The sequence below is a fragment of the Grus americana genome, chromosome 5, assembly GCF_028858705.1.
Source record: "Grus americana isolate bGruAme1 chromosome 5, bGruAme1.mat, whole genome shotgun sequence".
Taxonomy (NCBI): Eukaryota; Metazoa; Chordata; class Aves; order Gruiformes; family Gruidae; genus Grus; species Grus americana.
The window spans coordinates 27,362,688-27,385,906 of record NC_072856.1 but is presented as its reverse complement, the minus strand read 5'-3'; the positions used below and the strand labels follow the sequence as shown (position 1 = coordinate 27,385,906).

At 40.3% G+C, this 23,219-nt stretch overlaps 1 protein-coding gene across 2 annotated transcripts in view; it reads left to right on the top strand.

Annotated features, from left to right (window-relative positions):
• Nucleotides 1-2,236: 2,236 nt before the first annotated feature.
• The window catches only part of CSTPP1 (centriolar satellite-associated tubulin polyglutamylase complex regulator 1), an 84,086-nt gene continuing 63,103 nt past the window's right edge, over nt 2,237-23,219 (top strand). For both annotated transcript variants that reach the window (XM_054827121.1, XM_054827120.1), the window contains exons 1-2: nt 2,237-2,350; nt 12,150-12,252. In XM_054827121.1, coding sequence (XP_054683096.1) covers nt 2,305-2,350; nt 12,150-12,252 — 149 coding nt within the window. In that variant the 5' untranslated portion in view covers nt 2,237-2,304. The remainder of the gene's footprint in view (nt 2,351-12,149; nt 12,253-23,219) is intronic.

The following is a 23,219-nucleotide window of genomic DNA, read 5'->3' as shown; positions in this document are numbered from 1 at the left end:
AATGGGCTAAGAGTCCAAAAGGATTCCCTTAGCTGGTTCAAAGGAAATAATGAAGTCCAACATATAGAGACCAAACGGTAACAAGAAAAAAAATCCCAGAGAGAATTAAAAATAGAAATATTAGATTGTATACTTAAAACTGGACTTTGAAGGCCTCTTGTAAATAAGTGCTCCAGATATTGATCAAGGTTAAATTGTGGTTTACAGAAATGGTTTAAACAACAAAAACAAAACAGTGCACAACATGTGGAAAGCTCCCACCAGCTCAGCTGAACAGCAATATGGGAGAGGAAGGCTTTTAGATTTGGCTTTTGAACACCAGTGAAACTGTCTGGCTGATGATAAAGGATTGCTTGTGAAAGTAGAGATCTTGACGCTAGTTTTAAAAGTGCAGGAACTGTGCTCTTAAACCTAATGATCACAAGCGGTCTATCAAATTCCATTTCTCCTCTCCAACAGTGGCCTAGAACCAGATACCTCACTGAAAAGTGCCAGAAACCCTAAAGTGAGCAGTTATGGAATAGACATCATGTTAGGAAAAATGTTTTCCAAAACCCCATTAGTCAGGTAATTGGCTTCACTGTGAAGTAGGATAGTTCATATTCCTACAGATGTTGTGCTCTTTTTTTTCCCCTATGCTTTTATATGTAACAACATAATCCTGTGTTTTCTCATTCTGCTTGAAAATATCTACTTCCTTTCTAAATGCTGTTGAATTCCTGGCCTCAAAAATATCTTGTGTCAATGCATTCTACAAGCTAACTGCATCTATTACAAAAAAATTCCCATCTTTAAATTTATAGCCTATATCCAAATGAACAAACTGCAAAACTGAACAAATATGACTTTTTAAACAAGCTTCATTGTAGCACAAATCATTTTAGGTATCACTTTATATGTTAAGCCTATCCTCTTTAAGACAATCTTACACTTTTCCAATCATTTTTCACACTGGACTGTCTCATTGTCTGCTTCTTAAATTATTCTCTCTGCCCATCTTTGAAATATTTATATCTAAGCCATACCCTTTTAAAGACAGAACAAGCGAAAACAGGGGAGTGGTCCAGGCTATTTGGGGTGGGGTGTATCTGTTTATGAATAGGTAAGTTATAACATCTTCTTTGCCCTTTTTAACTGTGGCTGTCCTTTGAGTGTAGGTTAAAGATGAGTTGCCAACAGTCATGCTCACCTCTTTTCTCCAGTTGAATAAAGGCAGGTTATATGCATGCAACAAGTGGTTTATTTAATTTCTGCTCTTTTGCATTTGTCAGTAAAAACACAGACAACACTTCCAGACCTTTTTTTTTTAAAAAAAAACAAAACCAAAAAACCAGCCTCCTGGGATTACATCCTGGGCTGGGATTTTTGTAATGGTGATGCAAGAAACTGCAAAGGAATTTGGGAATTTTAGCCCCATCAGCTTCTGGGGAAGAGGAGCCCAGCAGGGTTGCTTCCAGCCATGCGAAGAGCTTTTCCTCTCCTACATCCCTGGAACAAGGGCCATTCCCAGACAAGCTCTCAGACAAGAACACGAAGAGCCCTGTGGCTCAGGACTTTGCTGCTGCTTCCTACTTTCATGTGAGCGAAGGACAGTTCCTGGTGCTCCCCATACCTCCCTCTCCGGAGCAAAAAAAGGCAGAGGAGCAGTATGATCAGAAGGACACAGCTGTAAAGGACCTCCTTGGTCACCGTGTTCAGTCCCTGCTCCCTGGAATAAGGGTGCTATGCAGTGCCCTTCATTAATTTGTTACTATTCACCTTGAAAGTAGGGTCTTTTCCCCATAGCTGTAGCCCCAACAGCCCCTGGCATTTGGCACCTTCTGTTTTCCAACCTAAATCTAACCAGAATGACTTTATGCATGCATCTCCTCGTGCCATTTTGGCTCTTCAGCTTCACTAGCTCTTCCCCCTCTGAGGTGTCCCTCGGCCCTGGGGCATACTGCCCAGGGCATCGCCCACCGCCCCATTCCTCACAGCCAGGCCGCCATGCTGCCCACTGCCCCTTACTCAAGGCCAGGCTACCATGTCATCACGCTCCTCCAAAGACCCTTCCCACGAGGTCACTCATGGCCTCCCTGCCTTGCCCGCAGCCCCTGACCTGTGCAGAACGGCCGGCCTGGCGGGGGGTGGGAAGCCGCTGTGTCCCCGCTCGGGGGTGGCAGGGCGGGACGGGGGCTGATGCAGGGCAGTTTTGGGCGCGGAACCCTGGCGGCGTGGGGGCGTGTTCCCAGCCGGGGCGAGGGGCCGAGTAGCGCCGGGCGCCTTGGAAACGGACGGAAGCCGGGAGGGAGTGGCGGCGGGAGGATGCTGAGCCCCGAGCGGCTCTCGCTACCGGGGCCGGAGTACCTGGGTAAGAGCGGGGCGACGCGGTGTGGCAGCGCCCCGAGAGCTCGGTCCCCTGGGTATGCTGCGGCCCGGCGTGGGGAGGGCTTGGTGGGGCCGGGGGTGGCTGCGGCCCGGCTTTCCCGGGGACAGCAGCGAGAGGCCTCAGGGCCGCGATGTGTCCCCGGGCCGGCCGAGGCGGGTCGGAGTGACTTCGTGTCCGCCTTCTCGGCTGGGGAGGTGGCAACACCAGAGTGTTACAGGTCGGTGTTGTAGGGCGCTGCTTCTCCGAGCGCTCCCCTGAGGCGGGAGGGCTGCGGGGCCCTCCTGGGTGCAGGGAGCTCCCCTCTGGTGCCCTCAGGTGTGGTCTCCGCTCAGGCAGCGCCGGCGTGAGGGAGGTGAGCTGTGGCCTCCTCCCCTGTCTCGTTGGCACCGTGTGAGTAGAGGCAGGCGGTGTCCAGCTGCTCAGTGGCAGACTGTAACCTCATTTAGCCCATGAGCAAGCTTATTTTATGCTCTTTTCCTAACATTGGAAGGGGTGCTGTTCTTACGTTGGGAGATGGTTTGAATGTCAGCTTTTCTTCTGAAATAAGGTAGTGTTGGTAATATTCCCCACATAAAATTGAAATCTTTTAACTTATAAAGCAGCTGCTCCCTTACAGACTACATCCTTCTAAGCTGGCTCTAATAGTTTGTGTTACTGCTTGATGTTCCAGGAAAATAAGGAGCAAAGTGATTCGGTGTTAATGTGTCAAAAAAAAATAATTAGGATGGAATAAAGTCAATATGACTTCATTTAATTGCTAAAGAGGAGATGAATTACAAGTAGTAAGCATTTGGAACATGTTCAAGACAGTATTTTTGAAGTTAAACTCTTCAGCCATTACTTTCTAGGCCCAAGAGACTGTTTGGTAATAACTGTTGTACAGGTATACATAATTTACTGTGTATTTCTTGTACAAAGAAAGGTCAGAAATGGTGTGAATTGGTTTGTGCTACTTGTTCCACCATGATTTTGCTATCTCTGCTAAGTCAAAATGGAACAAGACTCTAGAGAAACACTGCTGGCTTCCAGTAAATGGAAAACCTGCCTTGCAGGGAGGAGACTAAAAAAGCTTAGTTTGTTATTGCCTAGCAATAGTGTCAGTGAGGAGGGATCTGACTGTTCTTTCAAAGTACATCGTAGCATGAAAGAGACATGAGGTATTTAAGCAAAGGAGTGATCTAATTTGTGTTAGAGTAGAATCTCTTTGTGCTATTGCTGCTAAGCTGCTGGTAGGGTACTTTGTGCATACTTATGTAGCTGCAATGCTATTCTGTGGTAAGGAAACTCAAGGCAGAAATAAGAGTTTTAGTGCTCTGTTCTGGGTGATTCTCAGGAGACTCACTTTGCTCAAGTTCTTATTGCTGATTTCAATTCTGGAGCTAGTTCAGGTATTTGAAAACAGTATCACAGTGTGCCATATAGATACACCCTTTGGTTTTGTGCTATTCTATCACACTACGTCAGCATTTTCAACCTACGCATTGAGAGACTCATAACTTTTTCACAGTTGCTCTAGGCTGAAACTTGAAAAATTTCTTTTTTTTTTTTTTTTAAATGAGCCAACTTGGGTTTAGGTTCATTTAATTGTTTTTAATGAAATAGGCGCTTAACTTGTGTAAAACTTATGAGTAAGGATTGAATCACTCAAAACAATCTAGGAAGCAAACTAAAAATTCTTAAACTGTAAGAATAAACCAGTATTTTGTTTCACATCTGAAGTTGAGAAATAAGACTAAGAGGTGTGCAAGGCTGTTAGGTGCAAGCAGCTTTATTAGCCTACTTAAAGTGAGCCTCCTTTTATGTCTGTTCTACCTGCTGATGTACCATTCCCTTTTTATTTTGTAAAACCTTCTAAATTATTCTGACATTGAGGTCAGAAAAAGACACAGGTGTGAGCATGTCAGGTTGAGCAATACCTTGTATAAGAGCCTGTTCTGTTGATCACTTAGTATATCCTCCTGTTTAGGTTGTAATATCTGCTGTCTGTTGGGGGGAGGGGGAAAGGATCTGCTACATGATGGTATTGTTATTAGCTGTAAATGTTACCAATAACAATGTTTTTGTCTTGGTGAGACTTTGTAACTTACCAAACTGCTCACAGATCCTGCTGAATGAATTGTATATTAGCAGTAGGAAAGTAGTTAAAAAAACAAACAAACAAAACCCCCAAAACCTGATCTCTTCCCCTCCCCTCTCCCCAAATAAACACACCTCCCCACACGCTTTTATAAGGTGCTTTTATGTTTTCTACGTGTACCTGGCATTCTGAAATCACCGTTCTTTGAATTTGTTCTATTGCGTGCCTCAAAGTCCTGTTAATGTAGTTGTCTGATGTGGGGTTGTAAGCAATTGTGATAAGTTTCACTTTCTGTAATTTCATTCTGAAGTTGTGTTGCCCCAGGCTGCCACATAAAGTATTCTGCGAGCCTCCCAGATCAGATGGCACTGTCTTTCCTGACCTGGAATGGGCAAGCTTCACCTAACCTCTTTTTCCCCTTTTCCTTTTTCAGTATCAAAACCAAGCCAACAAATAAAATGAGTGGCCAAAATAACATTACATGCTACTTGCTGCATTACTTTTTTTTGAGATGATTCTTCCATGTGCAATTTGGATTCTAAGAGGGAAATAAAAGCAGTTGTGAATTAAAATAGAAGTGAACAGGGAGAGAATTAAGCATTCACTTAAGATGAAAAATAATTGCAAAACTTTAGTACAGCAGAGTTCTTGGAAAATAAAAATCAGGGCAACACATCTCATGCACCAATGATTGTGAGATAGTAGGTAGAAGAACAGAGATGACTGATACTCAGTGAATAGAAAAGGAGATGCGGTCCGCAGAGTTGGCAGAAAGGCTACAGTGAAGATGTTGTTGTAACAAGCAGGACGTTTTAAACAGCGTTTTCATTGAATAAACAACACTTATTGTTTGGGATAGTGATGAAAATGTGTTTTTCATTTGATGGATGAAACTGGAACTACAGTAGGCAAAATGAGGCCTATTTGAGACACTTTTCCATGCCTTCCTCATTATGGTTTAATAACTGGTGATTGCTCAGTTATTTATAGCAGGCAATGGAGCATTTAGTGTATTGTTCTGCTCATGCAGCTGTCTTCTGAAACTTCAAATTGTATTCCCTCCCACCCTTTCCTGTCACAGAGAAAAAGCAGTAGATTATTGCAAATTTCTGAACTTTTATTCTTCTCTGGATTCTCCTCCCCTCTACTCCCCAACTCCAGGATGTGCTTTCTTTTCTTCCTTTGCCAATGTAAGACATGTAAGAACACAAATACTCTGTTAGGGAAGTGTCTTATCAGTAAAGCACGGGGCTATTAAGTGCCAGAAACATGGTCATGTTTCCTCATCTCTTTCATAAGAAGTCTCGGGCTTCGTGATTAGAAAGAACGTATACATGGTATTGGTGCTTTTACAAAACTGAGTCGCTCTCAGCAGAGAAGTCTTGTTGTGTAGAGACTTTGCAGGTACCTAGGGTTTACTCTTCCTCTAAACAGTCTTAAGAAATACCGAGTTGGAAAGTCCAAGTGCAATTGTTTTCTTTAACAGCATAATTAATGTATAAGTTACGTTGTTATCCAGACATTTCAGCTTATACTGAGTCTTCTCTCAGTCTAGATATTTGATGAGCTTCTGTGAGGCGCTCTGGCTGAAAGAGCTTATGGTCTAAAAAGAGAAGAGAATGCCTGCTTTTTTTCTTTTTTAAAATTTTATTTCTTTCTCTGTTGTACACATAGGAGAACTATAATGTGGAAGATGAATGACTTCCCCACTGATGTGTAAGATTTTGCTTGTAGAAATGGTAGATATGTTTGAATCTTCTTAGACTCAGTCTAATACTTCCTCCAAAAGATGGAGGTTTCATCCCCAAACCTGCTGTTGCACTACAAGATTTCCACCTTAACTTGAAAGGCAACAGGTGAAATCTGATCCTGATCTAGGTAGATTTCCAGAACTGGAGAGCACACAGTCCTTTTTTTTTCAGTAGGAATAGGTAGGGAACCATTAGGCTACTTAATGCCCTTGTAACCAGCTAGAATGACAATTACTTCCACAATGTTAATAATACACTGCATAAATTCAGTTTGGTGTTTTTTGTGGGTTTTGTTTTTTTTAAACCCAATAACTCAACAATTTTGCATTGGTGAGGTGGTGATTTGTAGCAGCTGTGTGGCATTTTGCAGGAAGTGGTCTGCTGGAGGGGCTTGAACAATTAAGTCTGTGTGTAGCCTCAGGAGTGCAAACGGTAAGAGTACAATGTCATGATCTGTGATTAATATGCTGATTAATTGTTTGAAACAAATTTTCAGTTATGGTCAAGATTAAATTATAAACTGAAACATTTCTTAAATTTTTTGTTGAAAGTGGTTTTGAAATTGTGAACGTACGAAATGCGATATAGTTGTGCCGTGCGGCCACTTAGCATGTGTTCCTGAGTAACAGTGCATGTCTCGCATCATGGTGTTATCTCTGGTATGACAAGGTCTGCTTGTACTTCATTACATGTTCTGCCCTTCAAAAAAAAAAAAAACAACCAACTTTTTTTGAGGGATAATAGGAAATTACACTGTGAAACTGTGCAAAGCTAGAAGGAACTACAGTGGTACAGTGATTTAGCTTTTAGGTTGGTTATTTTGTTTACATACTTCTCTTGCTCAGGCCATTTCTTAGCAATATCTGAAGAGATTAAATCCCTAATGATATCTGAAAAGATTAAAAACAGCATCCTGCGAGACCATTAATTCTGGAAAAACTTCCAGAGCTGATGTGATTTTATTCTTGCAGTTTCTATCCTTACTAATTCCCACTCACATCATTATTGTTTTGGTAATATTTGCATGAAATTGATTTTGTGTTACTGTAGATGTTTCTTTCCAATGTGCGTAATACAGCAATGTCCTTAGTTAAGCTCCAATTTAGAATAAATACTGAAAGGGTATTTAGCTGTTACGCTATACACTCTTAGAGATTAAAAAATGCCAGAAATATTCCAAATACATTAAAGCTTATTATGCTCTTGAACCTCTGATAACTGAAATGAATCATAATGTTAATTGCATCAAATAGTGTGTATTTTTGGCACTTCAGTTGAGGAGGAGGCAAATAATTAACAAAAGTTGGTCTTATTATCCAGGAATTCCCACTCCTGATTTTTCAACGTACTCAGTTATGCCAGGAATGAACCAGCCATAAAAAGAAAAAAAAAAAAAGCCTTCTTATGTGCGTACAGTACAAATTGTTTTGGTAGACAGCTCATGTTCCAGAAGAAGTCATCTCTCACGAAGAGTTGAGCAATGATGTAGCTAGCTGATTTGATAATAATTTGATAAATACTTACCTCTGCTGCAGGGCTCTGTTCTGCTGCTCCTTTAAACAAGGTATTATTTGATACCAATTTATTCCAATCATACTCTTTCTTCACCTTGTTTGGTGCACTTTATTTTTCTTTTGCAGCATCTGCTGCTATTTTTATTGCATCCTCTGGCCATCCTGTGTTTGCTATTCCTTTCAAGTATGGCATGCAGCATCACTTCTTGGTAGGTGTGCTGATATACCAATCCTCAGGTTTTCTTCTCTGCCTTTAGAAAAGGCAAATTTGTTGGAAAGAGAAGCTTATCAATGTAGTATTAGGGAGATACATCTAAGTTGTAAAACTAGGAAACTAATATTCAAAAATAGTATGGTTAATGTGTTTGTGTTGCCAATATGTGCTGAAGTAGGTATCACGTAACTGACACAGACAGTACTGTGGCACTTCCCAGGTCTTAATCCTCTCCGTTCCTGAGCACTGTTGAATAATAAAAATATTGCATATATGCAATATCATGACTTAAAGGTGACATGTATTTCTGACTTAAAGGTGACGTGTATTTCCTTCCTTCTTCCTGAATTTCTGGCTTTGAGAATTTCAGTGCATATATTCTGTTTCATGCAGTGGTAGTATTTACATTAAATTTTCCTTATCCTTCAAGTTTTTTCAGGTATCAATGCTTGTTTTTAAAATCTTTGTAATCAAACCTATGAATTAGTGGATTGTTTGTTCTCATAAGAAGATTGAAAAAAGTCATTCGGTGGTTATAAAAGGACTATTTTTACTAGTTTAAATAGACATGCAAAACGATTTGGTGCAGTTATGGCTAAATGGAATTAGTTGTGATTGTCTAATCTGTTGCAGTGAAGTCAGTAGAGATTGTGGATTAACTGTGGATGCAATTCGTATTTTGCCTTTTACATACACATACTTACAGATTTATATGACCTGATCTGGCTGTGCTCAAATTGAACATCCACTGTTTATCCCTGAATTTGGTTCTGCACCAAAAGTGCTTTGATTCAAAAATTTGCTTTGAACCTTGGGAGTGTGAGCACGTGAATGTGGTAGTAGTACCATCAGAGGCTGTTCTCTCAAGTGCTGCAGTAGCCAATTTTGAATGAGCTGTACTTTATATACTGCTACTGATAGGACAGAGGCTCTAAGTGTAACATCATTGTTAGTGGTTTAGTGATAAGAATTAAGATACTCTGTGTGAAGGTATCTACTTAACATCAGGTCATGGGCTGCCAGAAGACTCTTCTGTGAACTTAGACTGTCAGATCTTTCTGTGAAAGCTGCCTGGTAGCAAAGCTTGCTGACAGCAAAGAGTGGCACCTACCAAATGACTGTGGCAGGCACAGTTACTTACTGTTTGGGGTAGGTGCATGGGATTTCAGGCAAGAGTTTAGCAAATATGGGTTACATGAACCATTAACTTGGAAGGTTTTGTACAAGTAGGGAGGACAGCCTTTGTTGCAATAAGCCATAAACAAATAAATGCTGAGGATGATAACCTGTTGTAATACCACCTGCATGGAAGCTGCAGTATACTGGTGTTCTGTCATTAAGAAAATTAGTAGAGACAGCAAGCTGTGAATAGCACAGTTGCACGAGCATTCGGGCTTTACATTCTGAATTGGACTTGCTGCCTTATTATTGCAAGGTGAGCCTCAAAGATATGAGCAACATGTATACCAATACACCATTTACAGTTGGGCCAGATGATCCTCAAGGTCCCTTCCAACCTGGTATTCTATGATTATCTCCCTCCCTTTTTGAAACTGTTAAAAACATATGAATCATCCCATTTATTTTGCACAGGACGCCATGGATTTTTAACTCTGCTTGCATAAATAGTTAACATTCCAGTATGATTCCAGTGTTTGTTATGGAAAGTACCATTTGTATAAATTATGGAACTACTATTTTGCTATAACCAGACTCCTGGCACTTTATTTTGCTTCTCTGGCCTGCTAGAACCTGCCTGCAAATTAAATTTTATTCTGTGACTTTTCTGTGTAGGGTAGAGTTGGTTGGGTTATGAAACATACTACTTGTACCATTCCATGGAACTGGGCAGCCAGCAAACTGGAAGCCAGAGCTGGAATTTGGTTTGGCAGTGTGAACTGTGCTACCTGGAAAACAGCACAGCAGCTGAAAAGTCAGAGACAGACTTCTCAAGGAGATTGCAAGTGCTATTATTTTCTTTCAGCTTCTCTGCTCACCAATTTCTTCCCTCCTCCACGCCTCTACCTATTTTCTGGGAAATAGAGAGAGAGGTTCTTTGCCAGGATCCTTAGGCCATTCAACAAAAAGCTTAACAGAAATATCCTTTTACCAGCAACTGTATTCAACAGTGACCCATATATATTTGTGTACATTTTTAACTGTGACAGAAACGTCTGAAATTCAGTGTTGAAAGTTAATTTATTCTCCAGGAGCAGGCTCAAAGGTATTTGTTATAGAGGTCAGCCCCATTGTGCTGTGTAGCACTGTGGGACTGTGCTTGTCTATTCCCACAGGCTTTTAGGGGAGAGGCTAATGACTCTGAAGACGCAAAATAACAAAAATATGTTTCATTAATAGGGGCTATTCTACAAAAGGAGGAGTGTATACTTCCCCACAAAGTTTTGAGAATGGTTTTGCAGTTGAGCAGAAGTTTATTGCAGGCTGAGATGAGTGGAAGCCTGTCTGCCAGTACCATTTCCTGGCTTCATCTGGTACGGCTGACAGCTCAAGAGGGGCCTGGGACCACGGTTTCTGAGTGCAAGATGGGCTGCATAATGAAGAGGGAGGAAGGATGGGCTGAAATAAAGTTACCCAGTTGCTGTTATCTTGAGCCTGTGACTGAGTTGCACGACTCATTCCTCCCTCAGGGGACACAGGTGCGCAGAGCTATTTTTCTTTAATCACTCACATAAATTAAATTTATTCCTTTGCATTAAAATAATTAAATAAAGCTACGCCCTGTATCTTTTAGTGCCAGATGATATCTTTGAACCTTTGGCTCACCATTTTGCTATCAGCTGCAAGGTATTTTTCAGGGTGTGCTTAACCAATTTTACCATTGTCCTGAAAAGTGTTCTAGGCAGAGAAATCCCCTGATAGCAATCAATGTTCATACATACTTTTAATCACTATATCCACTGGGAATAATCATTTCCGGGCCTCTCTTGAAGTCCACCTGCCCCACACTAAGATGAAAAGGACTTCTATGCTGTGTATCAAGTGGCACAGGCTTGATGCTTACCAGGATATTAAGCACAAATTACAATGGTTTGAAGAATATTGATGTGGGTCTGAGGTTGGCCAGTTGCTGGTGAGAGGATGAAGCTGCCAAGTCTGGAGCAGATTGGCAAGGAGCAAGAACAGCCTTTGCCTTTCCTATATCCCCTAAGGGTTTTCTCCTGCTCTTTTTAGGACATGACACTACTTGCAAAGGTGCAGTAGCATACGTGTTTAGGATGGAGGTGTGTGCTTTGGGAACAGGGTTTGTGTGCTTTCCAGGTTAGGAATGATTTTCCTGGGTTCGTTGTGACTTGTCTTCTGATTGTTGAACTTGTAGATTTGGAAAGTCTACTGCTTGGTAGCTGGCGCATCACCTCAGACTGAGCTCTTTGTTGCTCCAACTTGGTTTCTAGCCAAAAACATCAAAGGGCCTCAGTGGCAAATCTGTGCTGCTTCCTCCCTGGCAAATGCTTGATTTGTACAGAGTCTGCCCCCTGTAGAAGCAGCAAAATGGTTTGTGTCATACCAAAATATCTTTACTCAGAAGTCTTATAAGTGAGTGGCGTTCTGTGGTTGGGTACTGGCAGGTCCACCACTTCTGAAATGCCCTTATGTTTGATTTAGGCAGTTATTTGAGACTGACTGTTGAGCAATATAAATCTCTCTTGGCATCGAGACCTGTTCCCCACCTGCCACTCCATGAACATTCACTGATGCTTGTATGGAAACAGATGTACTTTTATTTGCACCTTTAGGAAAAAAACTTTACAGAACAACCCTGGAGCTACTTGGCTTTGGTAAGGAGGGAAGGGCAGGGAACACCTAAAGCTGTGCAACAGCACCATAGATACGGCATTTACCATCTGTATATGAAAGATGACTGTGACTCAGAACAGAGATCAGGAACTCCTCTTGAGTAAGCATTTTCCAGTGAGGCAGTCTCACAACTTCTCCTCTTCTTTCACTTCCAGAATCTCGGGGGATTTAAAAAAAAAAAAAAGGTCAGCACTGTTAATGACTAACTCTATGTAGCCAGGAAAGCAAGCAAGATTTAGGTCAGGAGTTTTACTATCCATATCTAGGAGAATGAAACTTCTACTCTGTAACTGAGGGAGCAAATGCTTGTTGGCTTGCTGTGTAAGGCACGCAACTCGGCTAGTCTCACTCTGTGCTTTGCAGGCCCCTTGTATTCTAATTTCTGTCTCTTACTGTCTTTTATTTGCAGCTCAAAGACATGTCCTCACGTACATGGAGGATGCAGTGAGCCAGCTGCTGGAGAACAGAGAAGATATTAGTCAGTATGGCATTGCCAGGTTCTTCACTGAATAGTAAGTACATCAGGACGCTGCCAATAGGGCCAGCCTGAGGGGGGCTTTTGGAAACAGGCAGGGTACATGGAGAATGGAGCTGGACACATGCTGATTATGTTGTGAATGCTGGATTTCTCTGGGTTAGCCAAGGGCTGCCTGAGCATGTTTCGGAAACGTGCATGGGTTTCGTACAGTTCAGTACTTCTCCTATTACAAATATTCATGTGAAGCAGTCACTTTGGGGAACAGAGCTTTTAAAAGCATATAGAAACCCAAATGCTGCTTGCCTTAATCACGGCTGTTGGTGTCAAAAGCAGAGACTGCTTCTGGTTTCAGCAGCATTCATTCTTTCTTTTTCTGGGTGTGAATTTGAACTGGTTTGTCTCCTTGTGTGATTGTTGTCCTGTTGAATGCTTTAATAGAAAGCCTCTTCCTCCCTTAAAACCTGCATAAGTCCTTAAATAATGAATATAATAATTGGCACAGATAATCTCTTCCTACTAATTTGGAAGGAGTGTTTTTGGGGAAGAACTGTGTGCTGGTCTTCAGTGTTGTTGACATTGACTCAGCCAATTGCTGTATGTTTTGCCAACTCGTTGATGTCTTGCACAACATCAAAAACTCTTCCAGGTAGCTTCATTAAAGATCTCTTGGTAATGTGTGTGCTTGCAGTAGTTATATGTTTCTGTCTTTTGATGTTCATTTAAAAATCTTTCCTTGCTTCCTTTCCTGTTATCTTTTTCTGAGGCAAATCAATGTGCAGAGTATTTCACTGCAATCTCTGTAATACAGCAGTGGAAGAGTATCTCAAAGCACAGGAGTAGCTTGCTTTCTCAGTTGACCACAGTTTCAGGGGTTTTTTTGTTTTTGTTTTGGTTTTGTTTTCTTTCCTGCACATCAGTGTCCATCTAATCTCCAAATGAGATGTAACTTGCTAATTTGACTGATTGGACAACTTGCATTATATTTTCTTGCCCCATGTACATTTTCAACTTTTAAACAACTGAGACTCTTACTGTTAAATGAGTGAGATAAATACTGCAGCAAGTCTGAGGAGAAATTCTGAAAGCTTTTTTCTTTTTTTGAGATAAGGAAACAAGCAGTTCAAGACTAGCATGGTATTGACCATCTTGGCAGAGGAGGTAAGCTATGGGCCATCTTGCTACATCTGTTCATATAACAGATCTTTTAGGTAGATGGCATTGTAACAAGAAAATATGGTTTCTTGGTAGTACCTTATCTCTTTTGCTCTTAACAAAGTACTTCCACCTTTCACTTGGAGTGAATCATCTGCAAAGTCTGGAAGACCATGCAAAACAGCATAAAGGCAATTTTTCTAGAAGAATCAAGCAGCTTATCAAGGCTGTTTAGTTTACTGTTAACCTTTCTCTGTAACGTAGTGTAACTAGAATGAATGCTGATTTTAAAAGACCTCAGAAATCTATTTTAGAAGCAAATAATACTTGGTACTACATGGCTTTTATAAGGAGATTGATGTTACCAAATTTAAAAAAATGCATAGTCTCAGGAATGAAACTCTTACTATACAAACCAATGAACAGTATAATTACATGTTCTGAGTAAGTTGTAGTGGTCACTGTTAAGTGACAGTTGGGAAGAATTAATCACCAAGAGCAGGTTTTGGGGGCAAATGAAAGTACCACCTGTGCATTTGGTGTGATGCGGAATCATGATACACCAACTGATAAAGGTGAGTTTCCACAGAAAGTAATGCTGAGATTAGTCAGCTGAACAAATAGTAAAGAAGAACTTAGGAAAGATAAAGAGCATGACTACCATGACCTCCACCCACCGACAGGACTTCTTTACCAGGGTTGAAGGCAAGGTGGCTCTGAAATACCTATCTGAAGTCATCATTCAGGCATTTCTCCAGATCGGATTTGGTTTGCACCTGCTTTCAAGCTGACACCTCAGGGCCTTTTTTAAACTTATGACCATATATACTTAAAAAAAATAAATGGTGAGCAAAGAGGTCTTCCACACTTTTTGAAACTGCTCACATTGCTTCTCTATAGTATTTCTTAATCATGACATGATAACCACTTGCTTTTAACTTCCTATTCCTCTTCTACCTTTGAAAGAATAAATAGTAATTCAAGCTCATTATAACAAACAAAACCATCACCGTAGAGCACAACCCTCTGACTGACTTCGGTGCTAGAGATCATTTTTTCCCCATTTATTTTCAAAGATGTGAATTCCTAAAATTATTTTTATTCGCACTCAGTGTTCTGTGGAGCTTCTGATTTCTTGAAAGACAGGAAAAGGCTGCATGTCTGTTTTTTCTGTGATTAATACAGAACTAGTAATTCTCTTTTTTTTTTTTTTTTTTCTTTATTCCTTTTATAGTATGTCTGGAGTTTAGCAGATCAAACTGTCCCTGTACCAAAGCACAAACAGGCTTAGTAATTTTGAGAGTTGTGAAACTCTTTAAGATTTGAAATGTGGGATTCTTTATTTAAAGTGGGGAATAAATGATCAGCAACATGGGTGTAGGTAGACCCGGTTTCCTATTACAAAAGTGTCATACGTACTGGCTCCCAGGGCTTAGTGGTGAGCCCCCACTGCCCAATAGACTTCTATTCATCCACCAAACTGTCAACATTTGTTCAGGCTGTGCTTTGAAGGCTACACCGGTTTTGTATTGCTCTGCCAAGCAGATAAGCTTGATCTTGATTTTTATCTTTAATCTCAGTATCTTCAAACTCAAAGATAACTTATGAGATTCCAGAAGGTGCACTCTCCCAGTGTTTTCCTTGTTCCAGGTTATTCTACATGAGAGGATTGGCATGTGTATATTTTGAAAATATTGGTATTAGGGTGTCCAGTTTTTCACATTGTGCTTTCCCTATTTATGCTCACTTAAAATTAGAGACCGAGCCCAGGGTTTAGAAAGCTAGCAGGTAGGCTCAAGCAAGTGACTTTTTTTTTTTTTTTTTTTTTTAGTGTGTATGGGATAAAATAACAACTTCTGTAACTTTTCCAAAATAATGAAGTTAGTGTGTCAAGGATGGAATTAAATATTCTCCAAACTCTTCTTAGAGGGCACATTTTTCAATAGAGTGGTGTTCCATGGACCTCTTTTGCTGGATTCACCACTGAAGAGCAATCATGGCCTTTCCATCATGCAGTGCAATGTTCTACCTCACCGTGAGTAACTTAAAATCTTTATGCTAGTTACAACAACTATTTTTATGGGTAAATAAGAAAATCTTTGGGGGTTTAGCTTACCTGAGTGAAATTTCAGAGCTGAAAACGTGGTCATGTAGCTCTGTATGGATCAAGCAGTAAGTAATACAGGCAATGAGTTTTTCTAGTTGTTTCTAGGAAATGAAATTGGGTATGTATTCCACTGCTATCCACAGCCTAGCACCAGGATTGCTGATTGCAGGGGGCTGACCTTCATTTCTACAGTTCTCCTTCCAGGATATTTTTAGTCTTCAAGGATATTTTTTCTCCCACTTTATTCCATTGTTCGTTTGTCCCAATCATGTGGACATCTGCTTGCAATCTTGGGAGTCCTTGAGGCTCCCCTCATCTGACTCACTCCTGACCATTACAGGAATAGGGATCAATCACCTTTCTGCCAATTAATCCACATCTTTTAGCTAAATGAGTAAAATTATGTCTCTCTTAGGACTAGTCTTGATTTTATAGATATGCTGAAATGCTACTGGTATTTGTTCATTACAAACCCAAGAAATCTCTGTTCTGCTTTTGAATCTCCATGAAATGCAGATTCTTGAAAGTTCTCTGTGTAATTACAAACTAATGCTGCTTTACTTCTTCCAGCCTAACTTCTGTGCCAGCATATCTTAAAGGGACATGTTCTTCCTATACATTATTTATCATCCTGTTTTCTTGATCTTTCCTGTACTGAAGAAAAACAGGGCCCCCATGCTAATGCATTTGATCACGCAGAGGGAATGTGCATAGCATCCCGCTTTGTATTTTCTGGGATCTTAAAGGGAGCCTGTGTGGCTTTTTTCCACTTCAGCTGGAAGAAGCAACAAAAAAAAAAAAAAATTGACCAAGAGACTTCCTACTAGTAATTTTTGCTTTTCTTGTGGGCTAACCCTTTGCTTGAAACTTTCTCTTCCAGCTTGCAGGTAGATGTGCTACTCTCTTCAAGACTCTTTGGAAAGCTCAGAAATATTAACCAGTGATAACTTACCTTGGACAGAAAACTCTTCCTATCACTTTTACAGTTTGTTTGATAAACAAGTGAACTGGAGACACGGGAAAAGGCATTTTTTGTCTATGTTCTTCTCCCAAAACATTTCTTGTTTTCTTTTGTTTCTAGTGAAATGTCTCCTTGCCAGCTGGAGCATGATTGAGAAAGGCATCCTGCTTTTAGCTTGCAGATGCATCGCTACTTCCACTGGGCTCTGCAAGCTGATGTCTGAGATCCCCTTTTTCTGTAAAGGATGTTTCTGCTGGCTCTAACTTGCAGTGCCCTGGCTGGATCTTGTGTGACAGTTTGCTAATACTTATCTTAGAAGGTGTCTGTGATGTGTGTATTTGGAGGGTTGGGGGTCAGATACTGCTTTTAGATCTGTTGTGTGCCTGGCAATTCAAAATACCAGGTCTGCACTGTGTAGAGCCCTGTTTTACACAAAGGAACATTTGCTTTGTTCAAAGTAACAGGACTGCCAGTGCTATATAGTTTGAGATCCTTGGATATGAAGATGTTGTTATGGTGAGAAGTATCAATTTCTAGCAATGAAAGTATCTCATTTTCTCTTGCTGTCTGAATTGGCTGGAACAATTTGTTCAACTCATTCCTTAGGGACAAATATGATACTGCTCTCTTGGCTTTCTCTGGCAATAGCAATGACACAGGCTTTGGTGTCAGAACAACTTTTGGCTTGTTCAGTCCTGTACTGCTATACAGCATTACCTAAATAAATCTGTAGAGTAAACAATGTCCTCCTCTTTAAAATGATCTCAGTACCCTTGGGGGGGGAAAGGCAGGGGGGAAGGGCCAGGGATGGGACAGATGGGATGCCCATGAGAAATAAGCCACTCACTGAAGACAACCTTAATTGGCAACTGGAAATAAGCTGAATTATCTGCTTATAAAGAGGAGAGATTCTTAGAGCTAGCTTAGAGCCATCAATTTTTTTATTTATTTTCTTTTTGCATCTCTATGTATGTAGGCCTTATCATGATTATCATCTTGCTATCATCTGCTCTGCATCTTTCCCCTTTTCACAATAACTTGTTCTGTCTTGTTTGCAAGGATAGCGTAAGCTCGTCAAGAAAGAAATGATATTGTACTGCATATACTTTACAGCATCTAGCATTGTAGAACGTCGTCTCTGTGCTTTATACAATTGTATAGTACTGATAAGGTCCTTAGGGCTTTTACAGGTTGTGCCAGATTCCCTTTCTGAGAGATGGAGCCATTCACTAGAATTTCTCAGTAAGACTCTTTGGGGGAGGGGTGTGTTGGTTGTTTTGGGGTTGGTTTTTTTAGTGTTAGTTCTGTGTGTATTGGTTTTGAGCAACTCAGTAGCCTCTGGGAGATAACAGTACTTCAGGTTCTTATAGAAAATGTTGATACTCTTTCTGATATAATCTTATGAGCAATTGCAAAAATATTTCACATGTTCCTCAAATACTCTCAGGATTTCTACATGTCTTCTGCTCTGGAGAGAAAAAGGCAAAATTATCACACTCAATGCAAGACTGCACAGAGCCATGCGATTGGTATGATGCTGCTGCTGTCGGTGACCTAGCTGTGAAGCAGCCCTTTGGGCAGAAAATCTCAGCTGGGATAATGTGCTTGATGGTTCCTGACAGGCTCTTGCTTGGGATTCCGTGATCCCTAGGGCACTGCATAAGAGTGCTGTCTGCCTCTCCTTTGCTCTTCAGTTATCAGTGGAAAGAGAATGAACTGGGCACTCATGCAAGAAGCTCCAACGAGTAGATTTTGCAGCTAATGTGAATAAGTTGCTATGAGAGACATTTTCAAAGTCTCTCTCCGCAGAGTAGATGGATTTGCAGGACTGAATTTGTTGATAAATCTTTCTGGGGAACCTATAATAGTTGCATATTTCTCCACTTAGTGTTGCTAATGGACACAAAGCCTTTCTGTTAAAGTCCGTTTGTTGCCTTCCAGTCTTACCTCTACAGAGAAGAGTTGTCAGAGTGGCGAAGTTTCTTCCTTGTAATCTAAGTTTTTTCCAACCCATATTAGAAATGGGATTTCAATACCCCATCTACTGTGCATGAGGTATGCTTTTTGTATGAGCGCTATGGAAGATTTGGGGGTTGTGGGTAACTTGGTTTATTTGTGATTAAAATTATGTGAATTTTGTCCAGAACCTGTAGATCTGCCACCTGAAGCGTGATGTTTTTATTATAGAATTGCTTGACAGCAGAAACAGCGTTGGTATTTTCATCTGACAGGCAGGATCTATGAATTCCTGCTTTTCCCAGAGTTGTTTCTTTGTAAGAAACATTGCAACAAGTCCTAGCCTGACAAATATGCTGATTGGGATGACTGCTGTTGAGTAAACAGCTGGAAAAAAATGCATATATTAATGGGAATAACACACTGATTCCCACTGTAGTTTATACATGTTGCCAATATATTAGAAAATGTAGTATTTTCTTCCCACATTCTTGAGAATCTTACAGGTAAGTGGATGCTCAGATGAGTCCAAAACCTTGCAAAGAAAAATGGGGTAGGGGGGAAAGGTAAAGAATCTTTTTGGTAAGCAGGACAATCTTGGAAGGCTTGTAGCCAAAGGAGTAACATAGAATTGAACATGAAGGACGTTTACCATTGGTGCTGCGTGCACTCAAGAAACTTATAATCCTGTTTTGGTGACAGAAAAATCTAGAGAACTTGCCATAGCATCTGAATGTTAGCACTTGATATCAGGATCTTGTCAGCACAGAGTAGTGATCTGTAGATAACCCTTCACTTAGTTATACACTGACTTGAGCTGTGCTGTGCTCTTGCTATTTGAAGAGGCAATCACAACTTTTATATGCAGTGTGGTCAGATTATGATGCTTCTGGTAGGTATTCACTGGTGCAGCAGTGCAGTCTTTGCCCACTTCTTTCCTATTCCCTTACATCATGGAAATTACGTATTTATTTGTGGTCTTTGTCAGAATAGTTGCAGCAGAAGTGAACTGACTACCTTATGCAGACCTTATGTAGTTGGGTATATTTGTATTCCTTCTTACAGCCTTGAATGTTGAAGTGAAACACATTTGCCATGAAACTGAGCTTCCTTTAATGATGGTTAAAGCCAATTGCATATAGGCAGTGTTGATAGCTAATAAAACTGGAAAAAAAAAAAGTTTGAAATTTTCCAAAAGCCAAAGTCCAGAAACCTGGCAAATGGTACGAGCGTTGGGACTATGTGTATCTGAGTTAACTGTGTTCATGCTTTTTGTCTGGGCTAGAGTTGAATGTACTATACTCTGTCTAGTTTTAGTTCATAACTCTAGCATAACTCTGTTTATGCTTCCAATTTTTTTTTTATTGCTTTTCATCATAGTTGTTAATGTTACTAGTACAAATTTGGAGATGTATACATCATCCCAGCTGGGAGTTAAAATCAGACTCTTGTGACACACTTCAAATGTGTAAATTTATTCTTGAAACAAGTCTGGATAATTTAGGGAGAGAGGGCAAAGGACAAAATCCTAGGGTTGGTTGAAAAATTGATATCTCTGATCTTGATTAGAAGGTAATAGAGAAGTATTTTTTCACAAACGTGCATAACCAAGATAGTTTTCCTACTCCCCAGTCCATCCTACTGTCTGCATTTTGTAGTACAACAAAATAGATATACAAGGCATTGGTGTTCCTAAGAAAATCTTTAAGGACCCTTATGTATGTGTGTTTTTCGTGGTTATTTTGCCGTAAGTAATTTCATCAGTTGAGTATTTCATAGTGCTCATCATATTCCTTTTGGGATGCCACAAGGTCTTTTTTTTTTAATTTTATTTTCTCCATCAGTCTACTTGTTTTTAATATCTGTGGTATTGGGTAGTTCCTGCCTTATCCCTGTTCTTGCATTCCTAATCACAAATCTCTGCTCTGTTTTAGTTTGTATTCTTGCAGAAGTGAAAGGGCCCTCAAGTCAGAATTGGTGAACTGTGGCAATCTTACATTGTCTGTCTTCCACTGAGGAAAGGTCTGTAGTAGAGTTCACCATAATGCAAAATAGATATTTGATGGTGAGATCACTATTTGACAAGCATCTTTCTCCATCATTCTGGAAAGCTGCTCAGCTGTGTTTGCTGAGTCACTGTGTTGGAATATGTAGGAAAAAATGAGAAAGATAAATAGTGACATATCCACAACAGATGTAGCGGGACTATTTACAGTCTTTTGCACACAATCTGCAATGTGCATATAAAGCAGTAATCTCTTTTTATGCTTGGTCACATGCTGTAAAGATTGGATTTCCTGCAGCTTCTGTAAATGTTTTGAAGAAAACTGTTTTAGCAATGTGAAATTGGCACCTGGAATTCAGTAGAAAAGCACTAGAGAATAGGAGCTTTGGAAAAACATAACAACAAAGGAAGTTTGGTACACATTGGTGTGTTTTCCCTTATTACATGGTGGGGTTTTTTTATTTTTAAGAATTACAAGGCATAGTTTTATCATTTTCTGTTAGGAAATATTTTTTTAACATACTGTTTCCTCCAATAAAGTTTTTGATGTCTCAAGCTGCAAGAGAACTGCCATCGAATATGTGATACCTTCATCAGTAACTATACCTTTCTCTGTATTACTGACTCATATGGTTTAGTTCTGGTTTTAATGAAGCATTTTGGCGTGAGTCTAGGCTACTCTATATATATAAGCAGATCAATTGCAGAGGAGTTCTTGGCTTCCATCTGTATAAGCTTATAAGACTTTGTATTAAACTGGAATAAAGTAGCGTAAGTTTGAGGAACACTTTCTTTTTCCCAGAAAGATCTTTAAGAAAAGATAGATCAGAATTGAAGTTGGGGTTTTGTGTTTTGTGGGGTTTTTTGGTTTTGTGGTGTTGGAAGAACTTTTGTATTCATTCTTAGGCTGTAAAATGTTGTGGTGTCACAGAAAATCTTGAGCATTTCTAATTGCCTTGCTAAGAATACGTGTGTTCCAATGCGGACAAGCCAACAAATGTAAAATTTCTCCTAAATTGGATATGCCAAGCTGTAAAAATCAGTAAATGCCTGCAGCAATGGGATGTGTTAAGACCCCATAATAGGATTCCTTATCCTTTATAGGATAAAATCCCTTAACTGCCCCTTTATCCCCATGAATAGCAAACCGAAGTCTTGTAGCTTGGCTGAAAAATGCATTTTTAAAACTTGGTTAATCTTCCTTTTCTTTAAAACAAACAAAAAAGTCTAGTTTCTAGAAATCTGGATGTCTTCAGAGAACCTGAGATTTTCTATGCTGTGTAGCATTGAAACCGTACAGATTCCAGAATACATTAGCCTTAGAAACTTGCAGTAACCTCATGTCTGCAAAATTAATCCTATTGTGTATCTTCAAATAAATTAGACAAACTGTAGCCAAGCAGTTGTAGTGAGCACAAATAGTTTAGTTAAGCAATCTCTAAATGCAGAGTTAGCATTAATGTCAAATGATGAAGCTTCATCTATATTAAGGAATTTTGGCAAGGTTCATTTGTTGCCATGATGGAAATATTGGAAGCTGCTCAGTCTTTGATGTGCTATAGTTCTTGCCAAGGTAACTGAATAGGTGAGAGAGTATTAGTTGTACATTTTTTTTTCTTCTTCTGAAATTCTCCAGTATAACCAAGACTGAAAAGAGCAAATGTGGGAGCTGCATGCACGGCACCAGTATTGAATTGCTTCGGAAGAGTCATTGTTATATTTCAGTAATTCCTGGGTCATCACGGTTGTAACATGATTGTGCTGCTGCCTTTTAAAATAATGAAAAGTCTAATTTATAAAACATGGAACTGTCTTACGATAAGAGATACAGGAGACTACGTGCAGAATGGAGCAAGCAGGCCCTTACTTGTGCCTATACTTTGGCCTCAACTTTCAGAGAAGCCAGTTTGCCTTCACTCAGCATTATGCTTTGATCTCAGCAGTACGAGATGGGTGCAGTTAGTCAATAATTTTCAAATTTATACTCCTCCTTCAATGGACATCGACATTTTGGCATCAAAATCCATCTCCAGCCAATGTCAATTCCATAGCTACTTCCAGAGTTGTTGTTAGACTAGTGGAAATCTGAACACTACCTTGTGTTGCTTGTATTTTTAATAGTGTTTCTCTATGTACCATCTTCTCACCCTTGCCACAGGTTCACTGTGTGGTTTCTATAGCATCTTGCAGCTAGTGAATGAATTCCACAGTGTGACAGGTGATGTGGTTCAGCCCCAGCCAGCAGCTGAGCACCATGCGCTGCTCGCTCACCCCTTCCCCGGCGGGATAGGGAGGAGAACGGAAAAACAAAGGCAAAGCCTCATGGGTTGGGATAAGGGCAGTTTACTGGGACAGCAAGGGAGAGGGAAAACAATCAACAACAGTACTGATAACAGATATTCACAATGGGTGATAACAGAAAGCAATTTACCAATCTGATGATCGACCAACCAGATGCTCAGCCTGTCCAGGAGCCACACGGAACCCGCCCCTCCCCACTGGCCCCCTTTTGTGGTGAGCATGATGTCACATGGTATGGAATAGCCCCCGGCCAGCTTGGCTCACCTGTCCTGGCTCCTTGTGAAATTAACTCTATCCTAGCCAGAACCAGGACACAGGGAGGACAAAAATACATCTGTTGGTTAATAAAGGAAGCCAAAGAATGGAGATCATGGCTGTATGATAATAATGCTTATTGAGGACTTGAATCTCCCATACCTTCAGCATATAGAAAGTTACAGAGCAGTTCAATAAGGAATTTTCTTCTTGCCCCCAAATGTCTAGTTGGACCAGTTTGAACAAATACTAAATATAGTAGCT